The 13,426-nt window shown below is 44.0% G+C and overlaps 1 protein-coding gene across 1 annotated transcript in view; it reads left to right on the top strand.

Moving 5' to 3' along the window:
* CNTNAP2 (contactin associated protein 2) overlaps positions 1 to 13,426 on the top strand; it is a 2,243,420-nt gene that overhangs the window by 2,185,851 nt on the left and 44,143 nt on the right. The window contains exon 22 of the mRNA XM_050786136.1: positions 13,186 to 13,425. Within this exon, the coding sequence (XP_050642093.1) occupies positions 13,186 to 13,425 (240 nt within the window). The remainder of the gene's footprint in view (positions 1 to 13,185; position 13,426) is intronic.

Raw genomic sequence — 13,426 nt, 5'->3', positions numbered from 1 at the left:
CTGCCCCATCTTCTAGCAGAGTGACCTCAGTCAGGTGACTTTACTCCTCAGGCTCAGTTTCTTTTCTGGATAACAAAAGGTCATTCAACCCCATCTTGTGGGTTTTCTGTGGAGATTTAGTTAGATGAAGGACTGGCACACAGGGTGAAGTGAGGACGCCTTCCCCTCTTCTGCACAGTGCCACACAGAACGGGGGTCTTAGGACTTGCCTTCTCTCCTGCACGGCTGGTCCCCGCCCCCCACCCCACCCTTTCCTGGTGTTTCCACCGCACCCCACCAGTTGGAATGACATCCAGGATTGAACTCAATAGCCCCTTGGCTTCCAGGGCCACTTTCTCCACACCTACCCTGGCAGACTTGATCTCATATTTGCTTTCCGTATAAGATCCGGTTGAACGTCCTTCCATTAATGCCCTGCAGAACAAGTCTCAGCTTTCTCCCCGGTGCCGGCCTTTCCAACACCTGAAGGCAGTGACGGTGTGCTTCCGGAGTGTTCCCTGCCCACGTTCAGCATCCACAGTTCCTTCCACCCTGCTTCACATGACACCATCTCGAGCATGGTGCCATCCTCAAAACACACCCCGGTTTATTATTGCCTCCTGCTCAAGACGCTCTGTCCTGAACTGATCACCTCTCTGGGGTGTTCTGACCACCCCAGAGGACGGTCTCAGAAACCACTTTCTAAATTGGAATATAGACTCCATCCTTTTCCTGACTCAGCCAGGTCTCACTCTTAATTCCTAAATCCCGTATAATTAACAAAGATACCAGAGTCCTGAGGGGTTGCTGGAAAACAAAACTGGGGGGAAAAATCCAGTTTTGTTCTATCAGCCCCATTGTCCCAACAAAGGAGGGGGAGAGGGGGCTACATGCAGTTACCAGGTGTGTCCTGTACAATTCGGTGTTGAAGGTGATTGGGGAGTTGGCGGGGGGCATGATGGTATTTCCAACTATAGAAATTGGCTATCCGTTTCTGCTAAACTGTATTTAGTTCTATCTAGGGAAATCATTTCAGCCTCTCAGAGTCCCTTTGGCTCATGATACTGTGCTCTTGAGTGGAGCCACCCCTTTTCACTAAATGCCATATGGCACATTCATCAATGTGCCAGTGATGTCTTGATCCAAGTTAATAAAATGATTAAATGTAGGCTTGGAATCACCACTAAAATTCTCCTTGAAGCCAATTTCTACCTATTTATCAAATTCCACCACTGTTCATCTCATGATTAATCTACCTTTAAAATACATCACTGAACGACAGGGATACATTCTGAGAAAAGTGTCATTAAGCAATTTCATCATTATGTGAATACCAGAGTGCACTCCCACAAACCCAGATGGTGCAGCCTTCTACACACCCAGACTGTATGCTACAACCCATTGCTCCCAGGCTGCAGACCTGTGCTTACTGCACTTCATACTGTAGGCAACTGTAACACAACGGTATTTGTTAACTAAACATAGACAAAGTATGCTAAAAATGTGATATAAAAGATAAAATTTGGCCAGGTGCGGTGGCTCATGCCTGTAATGCCAGCACTTTGGGAGGCCGAGGCGGGCGGATCCCGAGGTCAGGAGATCAAGACCAGCTTGGCCAATATGGTGAAACCCTGTCTCTAGTAAAAATACAAAAAAAAAAATCAGCTGGGCATGGTGGTGTGTGCCTGTAGTCCCAGCTACTTGGGAGGCTGAGGCAGGAGAATCGCTTGAACCCGGGAGGCGGAGGTTGCAGTGAGCCAACATCGCGCCACTGCATTCCAGCCTGGGGACAGAGCAAGACTCTGTCTCAAAAAAAAAAAAAAAAAAAAAAAAAAAAGATAAAAATTGGTACCCTTATATAGGGCACCTAACAGGAATGAAGCTTGGCAAGACTGGAAGTTGCTCTGGGTGAGTGAGTGGGTGGTAAGTGAATATGAAGGCCTAGAACATTATACTACTGTAGATTTTATAAGCACTGGACACTTTGACCACATTAAATTTTTTAAAATTTTCTTTCTTCAATAATAAATTAACCAGCTGGGTGCAGTAGCTCATGTTTGTAATCCCAGCACTTTGGGAGGCCGATGAGGGTGGACCACTTGAGGTCAGGAGTTCAAGACCAGACTGACCAACACGGTGAAACCCTGTCTCTACTAAAAATACAAAAATTAGCCTGGTATGGTGGCGTATGCCTGTAATCCCAGCTACTCGGGAGGCTGAGGCAGGAGAATCACTTGAACCCAGGAGGTAGAGGTTACTATGAGCAGAGATTGCACAACTACACTCCATCCTGGGCAACAGAACAAGACTCCATCTCAAAACAAGTAAATAAATAAAATAAATTAACCTTAGCATACTGTACCTTTTCTAACTTTATACACTTCTTAATGTTTTCAGACTCTTTGACTTTTTTGTGTTTTTGTATAACACTTAGATTAAAACACAAACACGTTATACAGCTGTAAAAAAAATTTCTTTTTATATCCGTATTCTATAAGATTTTGCCATTTAAGAATTCATTTTTAACTTTTAAGGTTTTTTTTATTAAAAATTAAGACACAACTACACACATTTGCTTTGGCCTCCACAGGGGTGAGGATCATCAATACCACTCTCTTCCACCTCCACACCTTGTCCCACTGGGAGGTCTTCAGGGGCAGTGACACACATAGAGCTGTCATCTCCTGTGATGACAATGCCTTCTTCTGGAATAGCTCCTGAAGGACCTGCCTGAGGCTGTTGCACAGTTACCTTTTTTTAAAAAAAAAAAAAAAAAAAAAAAAAAAAAAAAGGCCGGGCACAGTGGCTCACACCTGTAATCCCAGCACTTTGGGAGGCTGAGGCAAGCAGATCACGAGGTCAGGAGTTCAAGACCAGCCTGGCCAACACGGTGAAACCCTGTCTCTACTAAAAATACAAAAATTAGCCAGGGGTGGTGGTGGGTGCCTGTAATCCCAGCTACTTGGGAGACTGAGGCACAAAGAATCGCTTGAACCCGGTAGGTGGAGGTTGTAGTAGCTCAGGTCGTGCCACTGCACTCCAGCCTGGATGACAGAGCGAGACTCCGTCTCAAACAACAACAACAACAACAAAAAAGTATACTCTAAAATAATGATAAATGATAAAAAGCACATTATGACAGATGCTAGGCAATAGAAAAATTTCAGCTCCATTATGATCTCCTGGGACCACCCTCCTACATGTGGTCCATCTGTGACCAAAGCATCATTATGTGGTGCCTGACTGTACTCCTCATATTACAATGAGACCATATCTATTTGTCTTGACCACAAAAATGTCATGAAAAACTTACTAAAATGCTTTGCTGAAATTTAAATGGCCTCTCTCAGTGTTCTCCCACCGAGGAGGCTATTACCCCAATCTGAAAATTTAGAGACTTTAGAGGTTCAGCAGTGAGAAAAGGTATTGACGGGAAGAAGCATCCGAAGGCCTCCCAGTGGGTCTCTGGACTGTGACCCTTGGTGACATCCAAGGTGGTTGCGATCATACGGTTTAAATTTTGTGATGATCCACCGGAGCCTCAAGTTCAGTCTCAAAGCATTAGGCTCTGTTTTCTGAACATCATTTTATATGGCAAGGTCCCGAGATTCTAATTTTTTCTTGTGTTAATTATGTGTCATGGAGTGTCAATTAAGGGAACCATCCAATACGCTTTCCAGAAACAGTTCTCCCTCTCGGTTTCTTCGTGTGCTTGACTGGCTCATGGCCCTGGGGAAACCGTCGCTTTCAACCCCCACCTCTGGTCCATTTCATGATGTGTATGCTTTCATGAGGTCTTAGTCCTCAAAGGATTTTTTTTTTCTTTTGGATAAGATAGCTTTAGAGGCCTTCTGGGATAGGAATTATAGTACAACTGAGAACAAAGGAAGAAAAATAAAAAGTGACTACTTTCTATTTTACTGAATCTTTCAACTTGACATATCTGGAAATACAAAAATTTGCTAACACACTTTTCCTAGCCTACCCTTTGTTATGCTGCTGGTGAAATGTATGAGGTAAACACCTTTCTACCCTTTTTTCCCCATTGTCCCAAATTTTCCTGCTGCCTGGCGTTCGTTTCAAATGGCCCTCTGCTAGTCTTGGCCGGCATACCTACCAGTGACTTGGAGAGGAATTAAGGAAAAGCTTGAAAACTGAAGCTCTTTTTTTGTTTTTAAGGTGTTGGCTAGAGTTTAACATCGTTCTCCAAAGCCAAAAAAAACATTTAAGCAGCAGCGGAGCGCACACAGAGATAAATTATTTTTCTGTACTACATTTCAGTTGGTAATTTCGTCCACAGGATTCTATTTCTGCTGCTACCAAGTTAAAATGCAAAAGTGGAAACATTCCAGTGAGTAAGAAGCAGGTCTGTTCATTCCCAGCTCACGAGAAACTCAGGACGCACGTTAGTCTCTGTTTCCCAGCAGCAAATAGCCAGGACATATAGCTTCAATTTACTGGGATTCAAAGAAGTCAAATCAGACCTAATTTCCCATGAAGTAAATCACAGCACCCCGCTGTGTGGTTTGAGTGACAGGTACGTCCATTATTCTGAAAGGTCTTGTTACTTTCAGCAGAGCTTGTTATTCTTAGCCCTAAAAAATCATGCCATGTGACAGGGCACCTGAGGCTGAGGAATGGGGCACCAGCACCTTCCAGGCTTTCTATCTTACATCTGACAACTTGAAACATCCAGGAAAGAAGTGGAAAATCCACATATCAGATGTGTGCTCCGACCCATTCCAAATGTCTGGTGTTTGGGAAACATTTAAGGGATCATAAATTCTCTTTTGTATCAATGTTTTTGATACTGTGTAATTACAACTATATATAGTTACATGTATATATGTATATACTATATACATATATACAACTATATGTAAATATATATACATAGCTATATAGTTATATATGTATATATACAACTGTGTGTGTGTGTATATATATATGTTTTTTTTTGAGACAGAGTCTCACCCTGTTGCCCAGGCTGGAGTGCAATGGTGTAATCTCAGCTCACTGCAAGCTCTGCCTCCCAGGTTCAAGTGAGTCTCCTGCCTCAGCCTCCCGAGTGGCTGGGATAACAGGCATCTACCACCACACCCAGCTAATGTTTTATATCTTTAGTAGAGATGGGGTTTCACCATGTTGGCCAGGCTAGCCTCAAACTCCTGACCTCATGATCCACCTGCCTCAGCATCCCGAAGTGCTGGGATTACAGGCATGAGCCACAATGCCCGGTCATTACAACTATATTCTAAGATTAACCAGCAATCATAAGTTTTTTGTTTTCAGTCTAGATTTTAGAAATGCAAATGACACCAGGCCCGGTGACTCATGCCTATAATCTCAACACTTTGGGAGGCCAAGGCAGGTGGATTACGAAGTCAGGAGTTCAAGACCAACCTGGCCAAGATGGTGAAACCCACTCTCTACTAAAAATATTTAAAAAAAAATAGCCAGGCATGGTGGCGGACACCTGTAATCTCAGCTATTTGGGAGGCTGAGGCAGAGAATTGCTTGAACCTGTGAGGCGGAAGTTGCAGTGAGCCAAGATTGTGCCACTGCACTCCAGCCTGGGTGACAGAGCGAGACTCCATCTCAAAAAAAAAAAAAAAAAAAAAAGAAAAGAAAAAAAGAAATGTGAGTGACAATTTCAACTTATTTAGTATCCCCGAAAGCTCAGGAGCTGTGATAAATTGATAAATAAAAATGTAATACTTCATCTTTTTGCAAAAGTGTAGTGGGCTATATTAAGACATTTCTTTTTTATTGTTGACTCTGGAAAGAAAAAATCCAGTTTTGTTTTATCAGTCCTTATACAAAGATTTATGAGTTAAAATGCAGCAGAGGCCAGGTGCAGTGGCTCCCACCTATAATCCCAGCACTTTGGGAGGCTGAGGGGGTAGGATTGCTTGAAGCCAGGAGGGCAACATAATGAGACCCTGTCTCTACAAAAAAAATTTAAAACTAAGCCAGGCATGGTGGTGTGCACCTATCGTCCCAGGTACTTAGGAGGCTAAGGTGAAAAGATCACTGGAGCCCAGGGGTTCAAGGGTACAGCGAGGCCTATGATCACACCACTGCACTCCTGCCTGGCTGACAGTGAGACCCTGTCTCTAAAAATAATTAAAATTCAAAATGTGGTAGAGACAGTAGAAGGAAAAATGATTCTGCTTCTCCCAGCATTCTGCCTCTGCATAATTGAGTTAGTGCATTTCATAGGTCAAGAAGTATTTCAATTACACCTGCATATTTTAGTCCTGCATATTTCTTCATAAGAGAGAAAAGCATCTAATAAATACAATGGAATTTCATTCATGTCTTTATTTAAGGGATGAATAAAATGTCATAGTACCTAATCATATACATCAATGATGGATACAGATTTAATTCTGGCTGTGCATCTTTGGAAAGGCAGCTGATTGGCAAGACATCTGTGAACAAAAACTGCAGTCTGTCAGAGCAGGAGCTGACGGGGAACCTAGATACTAACATTTCCATGCCCTGCCTGATGTTTACCATTTGATCGCGTTCAAACTGAGGAATGAGGCTTATCAGATTTTATGTTGCTTTTTTTAGATGAATGCTCTTGGCTTTTTGTTGCTGTTGTTGTTATGGTTACTTCCCATTGATTTATTCCACTAACCATTTAGACTCCCGTTCATTCAACTCTGTCCAAATGGGACTAGAATGGAAAAACGGAATCCTACCTGATCAATGCAAATTCTACTCTCTCTCCAAGAGGCCCAGATGCCCAGCCCTGACCCTGGGAGCCACTGGGAGCTTCAGGTGCTGGCCCGGCAGCGCCTGGCCATGTTTTCAAGTGTACATCAGGTGACCACTCACCTATTGTACTTCAGTCTGATCTTCCAAGTAGTATTTAAAACTTCACCCAGGCAGTGATTTCAAACCGACTTTCTACTTATTCCACGAGGTGCCATCGAACCACTGTTCTATGCATCAGGCCTGTGGAGGGTTTATATAGCAATGGGTGTTCAGGATTAAGTCCTGCCTTCCTTCATAGGAGAGAAATTGATCAGTTCCCCTGGGTGTCAGTTTTAGAGCAATACCACAGTGTTTTGAAAGACAAGTCCATTTTTAATGAGACAGATTTTCAGGTAATAGTACTGCTAGAAATAACATACAATGATCTAGTGGTTCTGAATACGCTGCTGAATTCCTGAATATGCTGAATACCTTCCCCTCCTTTTTTCTGGTTACGTGCTGCACCTGTTTACCCTATGAAGCTGAAAAACAAACTTTGACTACAGCTAACTATGACTGTTCTAATTTCCATAGTACTTGGTCCCATCCCACACAACCAAACTACGAATGACAGACTGTTGAATAGATGGTTTCAGTCACAGACAGTCCCTGACTTATGGTTCCACTTACAAGTTTTCAACTTTACCATGGTTTAAAAGTGATATGCATTCAGTAGAAACCATACTTTGAATACCCCTACAACCATTCTGTTTTCTACTTTCAACATTTTATTATAAAATAGGTGTTGTGTTAGATGACTTCACTCAACTGTAGACTAATATAAGTGTTCTGAGTATGTTTAAGGTAGGCTGGGCTATGCTATGATGTTCAGTAGGTTATGTGTATTTAATGCATTTTTTGTTTACAATATTTCCACCTTACGATGGGTATATGGGAAGGTAACCCCATTATAAGTTGAAAAGCATCTGTATATTCATTCCTACAGTCACTGGTGATTACTTTGTGCAAGGCATTATTTTTGAGGAACGCAAAGAGAAGTGACATTTAGTCCCAGTTGTCAAGAAAACTTTAATTCTAGGAAAGGCACAACAGGCCTCTGGCCCATCCGAAGAGAGTGGGAACACACCTGGTCCAGTTAGGTAGAGCCGGGAGCAGAATCCAGGAGGAAGCCCTACTGAGCGGGGGTCTCTGGTGTTCTAAAGTGATGGATAGTGACTGGTACTGAGTGTGAGGGGAGAGGGTGGATTACACCTGAGAACATCCAGGGGCTTAGAGAGGCATCAAAGTCCTCTATCCACAACAATGTTCCCCAAACAAGAGTCATTTGAGGACCAATGTCACGATTTTTGTCATTTCTGATGACATTTTTATCATTTCTAGTGGCCTCCTTTACTGTTTACTTAATATTGTCCTTTAAACAGACTCACCATTTTTACTTAAATAAATTTATGTTAAAAAGTTTATGTTAAAGAGAAATTTTGCAATACTACCATGAAATGAAATGCCAGTATCGCTTGCTCTCATGACACGGTGGTGTTAAAAATGCATAATATAAAAATATAATGAAATTCAGCACTGTTGCGCACCGAAGCATCCAGGTCTGAGGTCTGACCTCTCTTCGTTAAAAAGGGAAAATAGGAAGTGTTAACACCATGATAAAGATAGTCCAGCCCCACACTGCGCCAGCCTGAGACTCTGAGGAATTGAACGGGAATCGGGGAAGGAATAAGATTGGATGTTATTTAGCTCCCAGTCTGTGAATTACCTAAAGACCCCCAGTGCCACCAGTCAACATACTTCACCCCAGAACAGAAGGAAGGAGCAGAGCGGTGGGCAGTGCTTTGGGGCCAGCTGTACTACGGTCTCTGAAGAGTGACCGTGTGCTGTGTTAGGGCTAGAACCAGGTTTGGCCATTTGTGTTGACCCTGCAGATTCTATGAAGGGGTGACTTCCACAATCCCTAGCACAGTGGGGAGCACACAGCAGATAGTTATCAAGAGTCTTAAGTCTCATTGATGCCCTAAAATCTTTTGCCTGCTTCATAAAAAGTAGAAAATGAACTTGACAGTGATTCTTTGTATCTCATAATATCACATCCCCCTCCCCAAAAGGGAATATTGATAGAAAACTAAAAGATATAAAAACCTAACAAAAATCATCTGGTGAATAGATCCCATGGAATACACAAGAAGAAGACATAGGTGTATTTGAATAATCTCAAAGGAAAATAAGAAATCTCCTTCGATAAGTCACATCTAAATGCTTATCCAGACTGGGCACAGTGGCTCATGCCTGTAATCCCAGCACTGTGGGAGGCCGAGGTAGGTGGATCGCTTGAGCCTAGGAGTTTGGGACCAACTTGGGTAACATGACAAAACCCCGCCTCTACAAAAAATACTAAAAAAAATTAGTCCAGCATGGTAGCACACGAGTATGGTTCCAGCAACATAAGAGGCTTGAGGTGGAAGGATCACTTGAGCCCAGGAGGTCGAGGCTGCAGTGAGCTGAGATTGTGCCTTGCACTGCAGCCTGGATGACAGACCAAGAACCTGTCTCATAATAAATAAATAAATCCCTGTCCAAATAAATAAATGCTTGTCCAATTGCTGAAAAGGAACTCAAGCATGTACACAAGGCCCCAAGCACAGCTCTGCCCTCCGTGGAACTGGCTTTATCCTCCCTGTGTTTCCTGCTCAGGCGCCCTTTTCTCTTTCATCTCTCACAACCCTCCTGCCTCTCGCTTGGCATTCAGTAAGTGAACAAGGAGCGGGAAAGCATGCTAATGCATCGCAAATGGAGGTGCTGCATTTCCTTAAAAGGACTGTCAGGAGCATTTCATTTTAACGTGTTACCCGGAATTGTGTCAGTGTTTTAAGTGGGCTATTTTCTATAACCCATATCATTATGAATATAAGACATTAAAGTACTGATTGCCACTTGAGAATCTAATTTTAAAGTGATTGTACTGCATTTCTAAAATTTGCATTTTTAAAGCAAGTTTCCCCCACAAATAACACCTTACCCAAGATACCTCCAGGCAGAACATTGTTTCTTACAGTAAATATTTTAATATTTGATTTCAGTGGAGACCAGTCTAATCAATTATAGAGTAACATAATTTACTTGTAATAAATTCAAAAGTGATGGCTATACTATCATTTATAGATGTTCTTAAGAAATATGGAATCTTATTCCAGACAGGCATTTCTGTAACTTTCTGGTGCTTTAAATGATGCTAATGAAGATTTGACATCAGTTCACCACATTTTTGAAAATCAAATTGTTGGCTCAACCTCTAATGAAACACGATCTCAAAGCAGTTTTAACAACCATTTACCTTTTTTCTAAAACCCTCACTCTACCATTTCTATGGGGTTCCTGACTAGAAATATCAAAAGTCTATATGAATATAAAACATAATATAGTCTATTTTTCAAAGAGAAATTGAGACTAATGCAAAATATTTGAGTTCTGCTTTTTTATATGAAACATAAATGTTTATTCATTGGCAAAGCCTTAACTTCTCTAAGCCTCAGTCTCCTCATCTGTCACTTGGGGGACAATCCTGTTTAGCTCAGAGGGGTGCCAGGAGACTTAATGGGATACTGCATAATAAGTACTAAGCACAGTTCCACCCCCCCCCGCCCACATGTACTGCCCTTGGTCTGTGCTCTAATATTGAAGCAGGATATTTCCCTGACCCATTTGCGGGACTTGCAACAGGGGTGCCCTCAATTACCCAGCCCACAGCTTTCAACCCCTCATGGGAGGAAGCATGCATGCGAATGAGGCAGGAATTGGTGTACACGAATGCTGGAACCAGCCAGCCACTTAGGCACTGCCAGGAGCAAACTCCACTCACTTGGCCCCACTGTGCTCCACCCCTTGTGGGGGGAAGCACATGGGTGAGTGGGTGCAGAAGCCAGGGTGAACGCTTTTGAGCGTCAACAGGAATGAACTCCGTAGGCTCCGTGGCAACATCTAGGGGTGGTGCCTGCAACCCCTGAAGCCCCAGAGGGCATGTTACAGTGCTTTTAGCTCTGCTGTCCCCAGACGGCCTAAGTCAGTGGTCCCTCTGCCTTTTCACGTGAGGCAGCTGCCTTCTGCCAGTGAGGACAAACAGCAAGTGTGACAGCCTTTTGTATCCACACTAGCAGCGCCCAAGCTCTTGTCCTGCATCCAGGAGAAATGACATCACACAAACAAATTGAAGGATGATAATTGTGGGGGATTTTATTGCCAATGAAAGTGGCTCTCAGCAGGAAGGGAAGGTGAAAAGGGGATGGAGAGAGAAGGTAATCTTCTCCTGAAATCTAGCCATCTCTGGCTAGATTCTTCTCTGATGTTACATGTCAAGTTGTCCTTCTGAAGTCAAGCTGCTTCTCTCCAACTTCCAACCGTAGTCGCCAACGTCCAGCTGCTTCTCTTCTCTCTGCCAGCTGAGTATGGGGTTTTTATGGGCACAAGATTCAGTGGGGCAGGGCCATGGGTGGTTTTGGAAAAGGCAACATTTGAGCCAGAAAACAGGGATATAAGTTCTCACTTTGGGCTGCAGTTTCTGGCTTGAGGGTGAGGGTTTGACAGGGACTCGCCCCTTTCTGCCTAGATTTTCTCTGCCACCTTTCTCTACCGTTGTATCAATATTATTATCACATAGCCCTGAGTTGGAACCATCAGGTCCTGCAAACTCCAGAGCATCTACTGCACTTTGGCCCCCCAGGGGAATTGGTCCCAGCCAAGGGTCTCTAGGAAAGGGGCACATCAACTAGATGTGGAACACACTCCAGTTTGGGAAATACTGGTTCTGCCCTCCAGGGCATCAGAATCCTCCTTTTGGTGACCCTGCTGCCTCATAGGAAAGAAACAACAGTTGAAACACTGGGAATTTTCCCCGAAAGGGAGAAGGCCCAGAAAGGAGAAAAGCTAAAGAGAGTGAAAGAGCCCTAAAGAGAATGGAAACGTGAGAGCAGGTCATTCGCCAGGGCTCATTCCTGCCATCCAGCCCCAGCTTCTGCTGCTCAGTGGACGCTTCTGCCAGTGCTCGCAGCCCCACAGGCCTGGGCCTGGACGCCTCTGCTGCCACCCATGATCTCTCCCTGCTCCACCATCGGAACCCCACGCCGCAGGCTCCCTCCCTGGAGGCCACCTCAGAAGGAGATACCGAGGGGAAGACAGCTCTTTAAGAAGTGTGGACTCCATGTTAAATTGGGACCCCGCAGATAGATACGGCTTTGAAACGATTGATTTTCTGTGGTGTCCATAGGGAAACCTGCCCTCCTCAAAGTTGTGAAAACTGTCAGGGACCCTACGACGTGGAGCCGGAGTCAGAAGTTTTCTACCCAGATCTCTAACAGAGGAGATAAAACGAACACTGGTTCACGATAGATAACAGAACGGCTTCAGCAAAGGGCAAGCAAGCGAACAAAGATGCTGGAGAAGAACAAGGCGCCTTATCCACGTCCCCCACAGCACCCTGCCTCAGGCCTGGGGCAAAAGAATCTTCCTGTGAGCCCAGGGAGTCGGCAGGGACATGAGGGGTTAACGCAGCACTTGCTCAGAGCAATTGCGACACTGCCGCTGGAATTATCCTTTTCACACGGTTCCCAGTAGTGGTTAAAAGGCTCTGAGGTCAGTCCACCTGGCCCACTAGCTAAGGGCTCTTAAGCATTTAAGGACCTTTTCAACATTTGTTTCTGTTAGAAACTTGGGACAGAGGGCCAAAAGACATTGATTCAACTGGTATAACAATGTGTGGGTACATTGCCCTTGGTACCTTGGAAATGCCTCTACTCAGTCTCACCTCTGAGCTGAGTTAGTTTGGGAAGATGTTGAGCCTACAGGTGGCGGGGAGATGGTGAGATTCTTCAAGGCATGTGTATGTTTGTGATTGGGTTGGGAAAGTTTCCTGACTGCCAAAACCTCCATCAGACTCTAGCAGGGATTCCGTAAATCTCAGAATTCCAAGGGGATTGGATTTTGAAGAAAGGAGATGTTCACGTACAGGCTGCTGGAATTCTTGTTCATTTTTGTTTGTTTTGTTTTAAGATTTCTGAAGAAGAAAATAAGTAAGGGATATAAAACAGAACCATAGTTTGCCAGGAGGGCAGAGCAGGGCTGTTTCATTCAATTTTGTTAAGAGGGTCAGGGAAGCATCAGAAAAGATGAGAAAAATCAATCAGGACCAAGTCACTGTGGTGAGCTTCAGCAGCATCTGAAGTAGCCGGAAGGTACTGAGAAATGTATTTTATCGCATATAGTCTTATTTCCACCCTACCATATTCTCTGTTAACACAAGGTTCCTTGAAAGTCAAGTCTGCAGCCCTAAGTCTTATTGACTCATTAATATTTCACCTAAAACAATGTAACATCTTAAACTGAAACCTAAATGTAAGATTTGGACACAAGCATTCAAAGACAGGTGTGTTGTACAGCTGGACTATGGTCAGTCGCATTACATTTTCATTTCTTTTTTTCTTTTAGAAACAGGGAAAATTGACCAAGAGATTCACAAATACAATACCCCAGGATTCACTGGTTGCCTCTCCAGAGTCCAGTTCAACCAGATCGCCCCTCTCAAGGCTGCCTTGAGGCAGACAAACGCCTCGGCTCACGTCCACATCCAGGGCGAGCTGGTGGAGTCCAACTGCGGAGCCTCGCCGCTGACCCTCTCCCCCATGTCGTCTGCCACCGACCCCTGGCACCTGGATCACTTGGATTCAGG

The sequence above is a fragment of the Macaca thibetana genome, chromosome 3 (assembly GCF_024542745.1).
Source record: "Macaca thibetana thibetana isolate TM-01 chromosome 3, ASM2454274v1, whole genome shotgun sequence".
In the NCBI taxonomy this organism is placed as follows: Eukaryota; Metazoa; Chordata; class Mammalia; order Primates; family Cercopithecidae; genus Macaca; species Macaca thibetana.
Note: the sequence above shows the minus strand (reverse complement) of the source record. Positions and strands in the feature narration are given on the sequence as shown.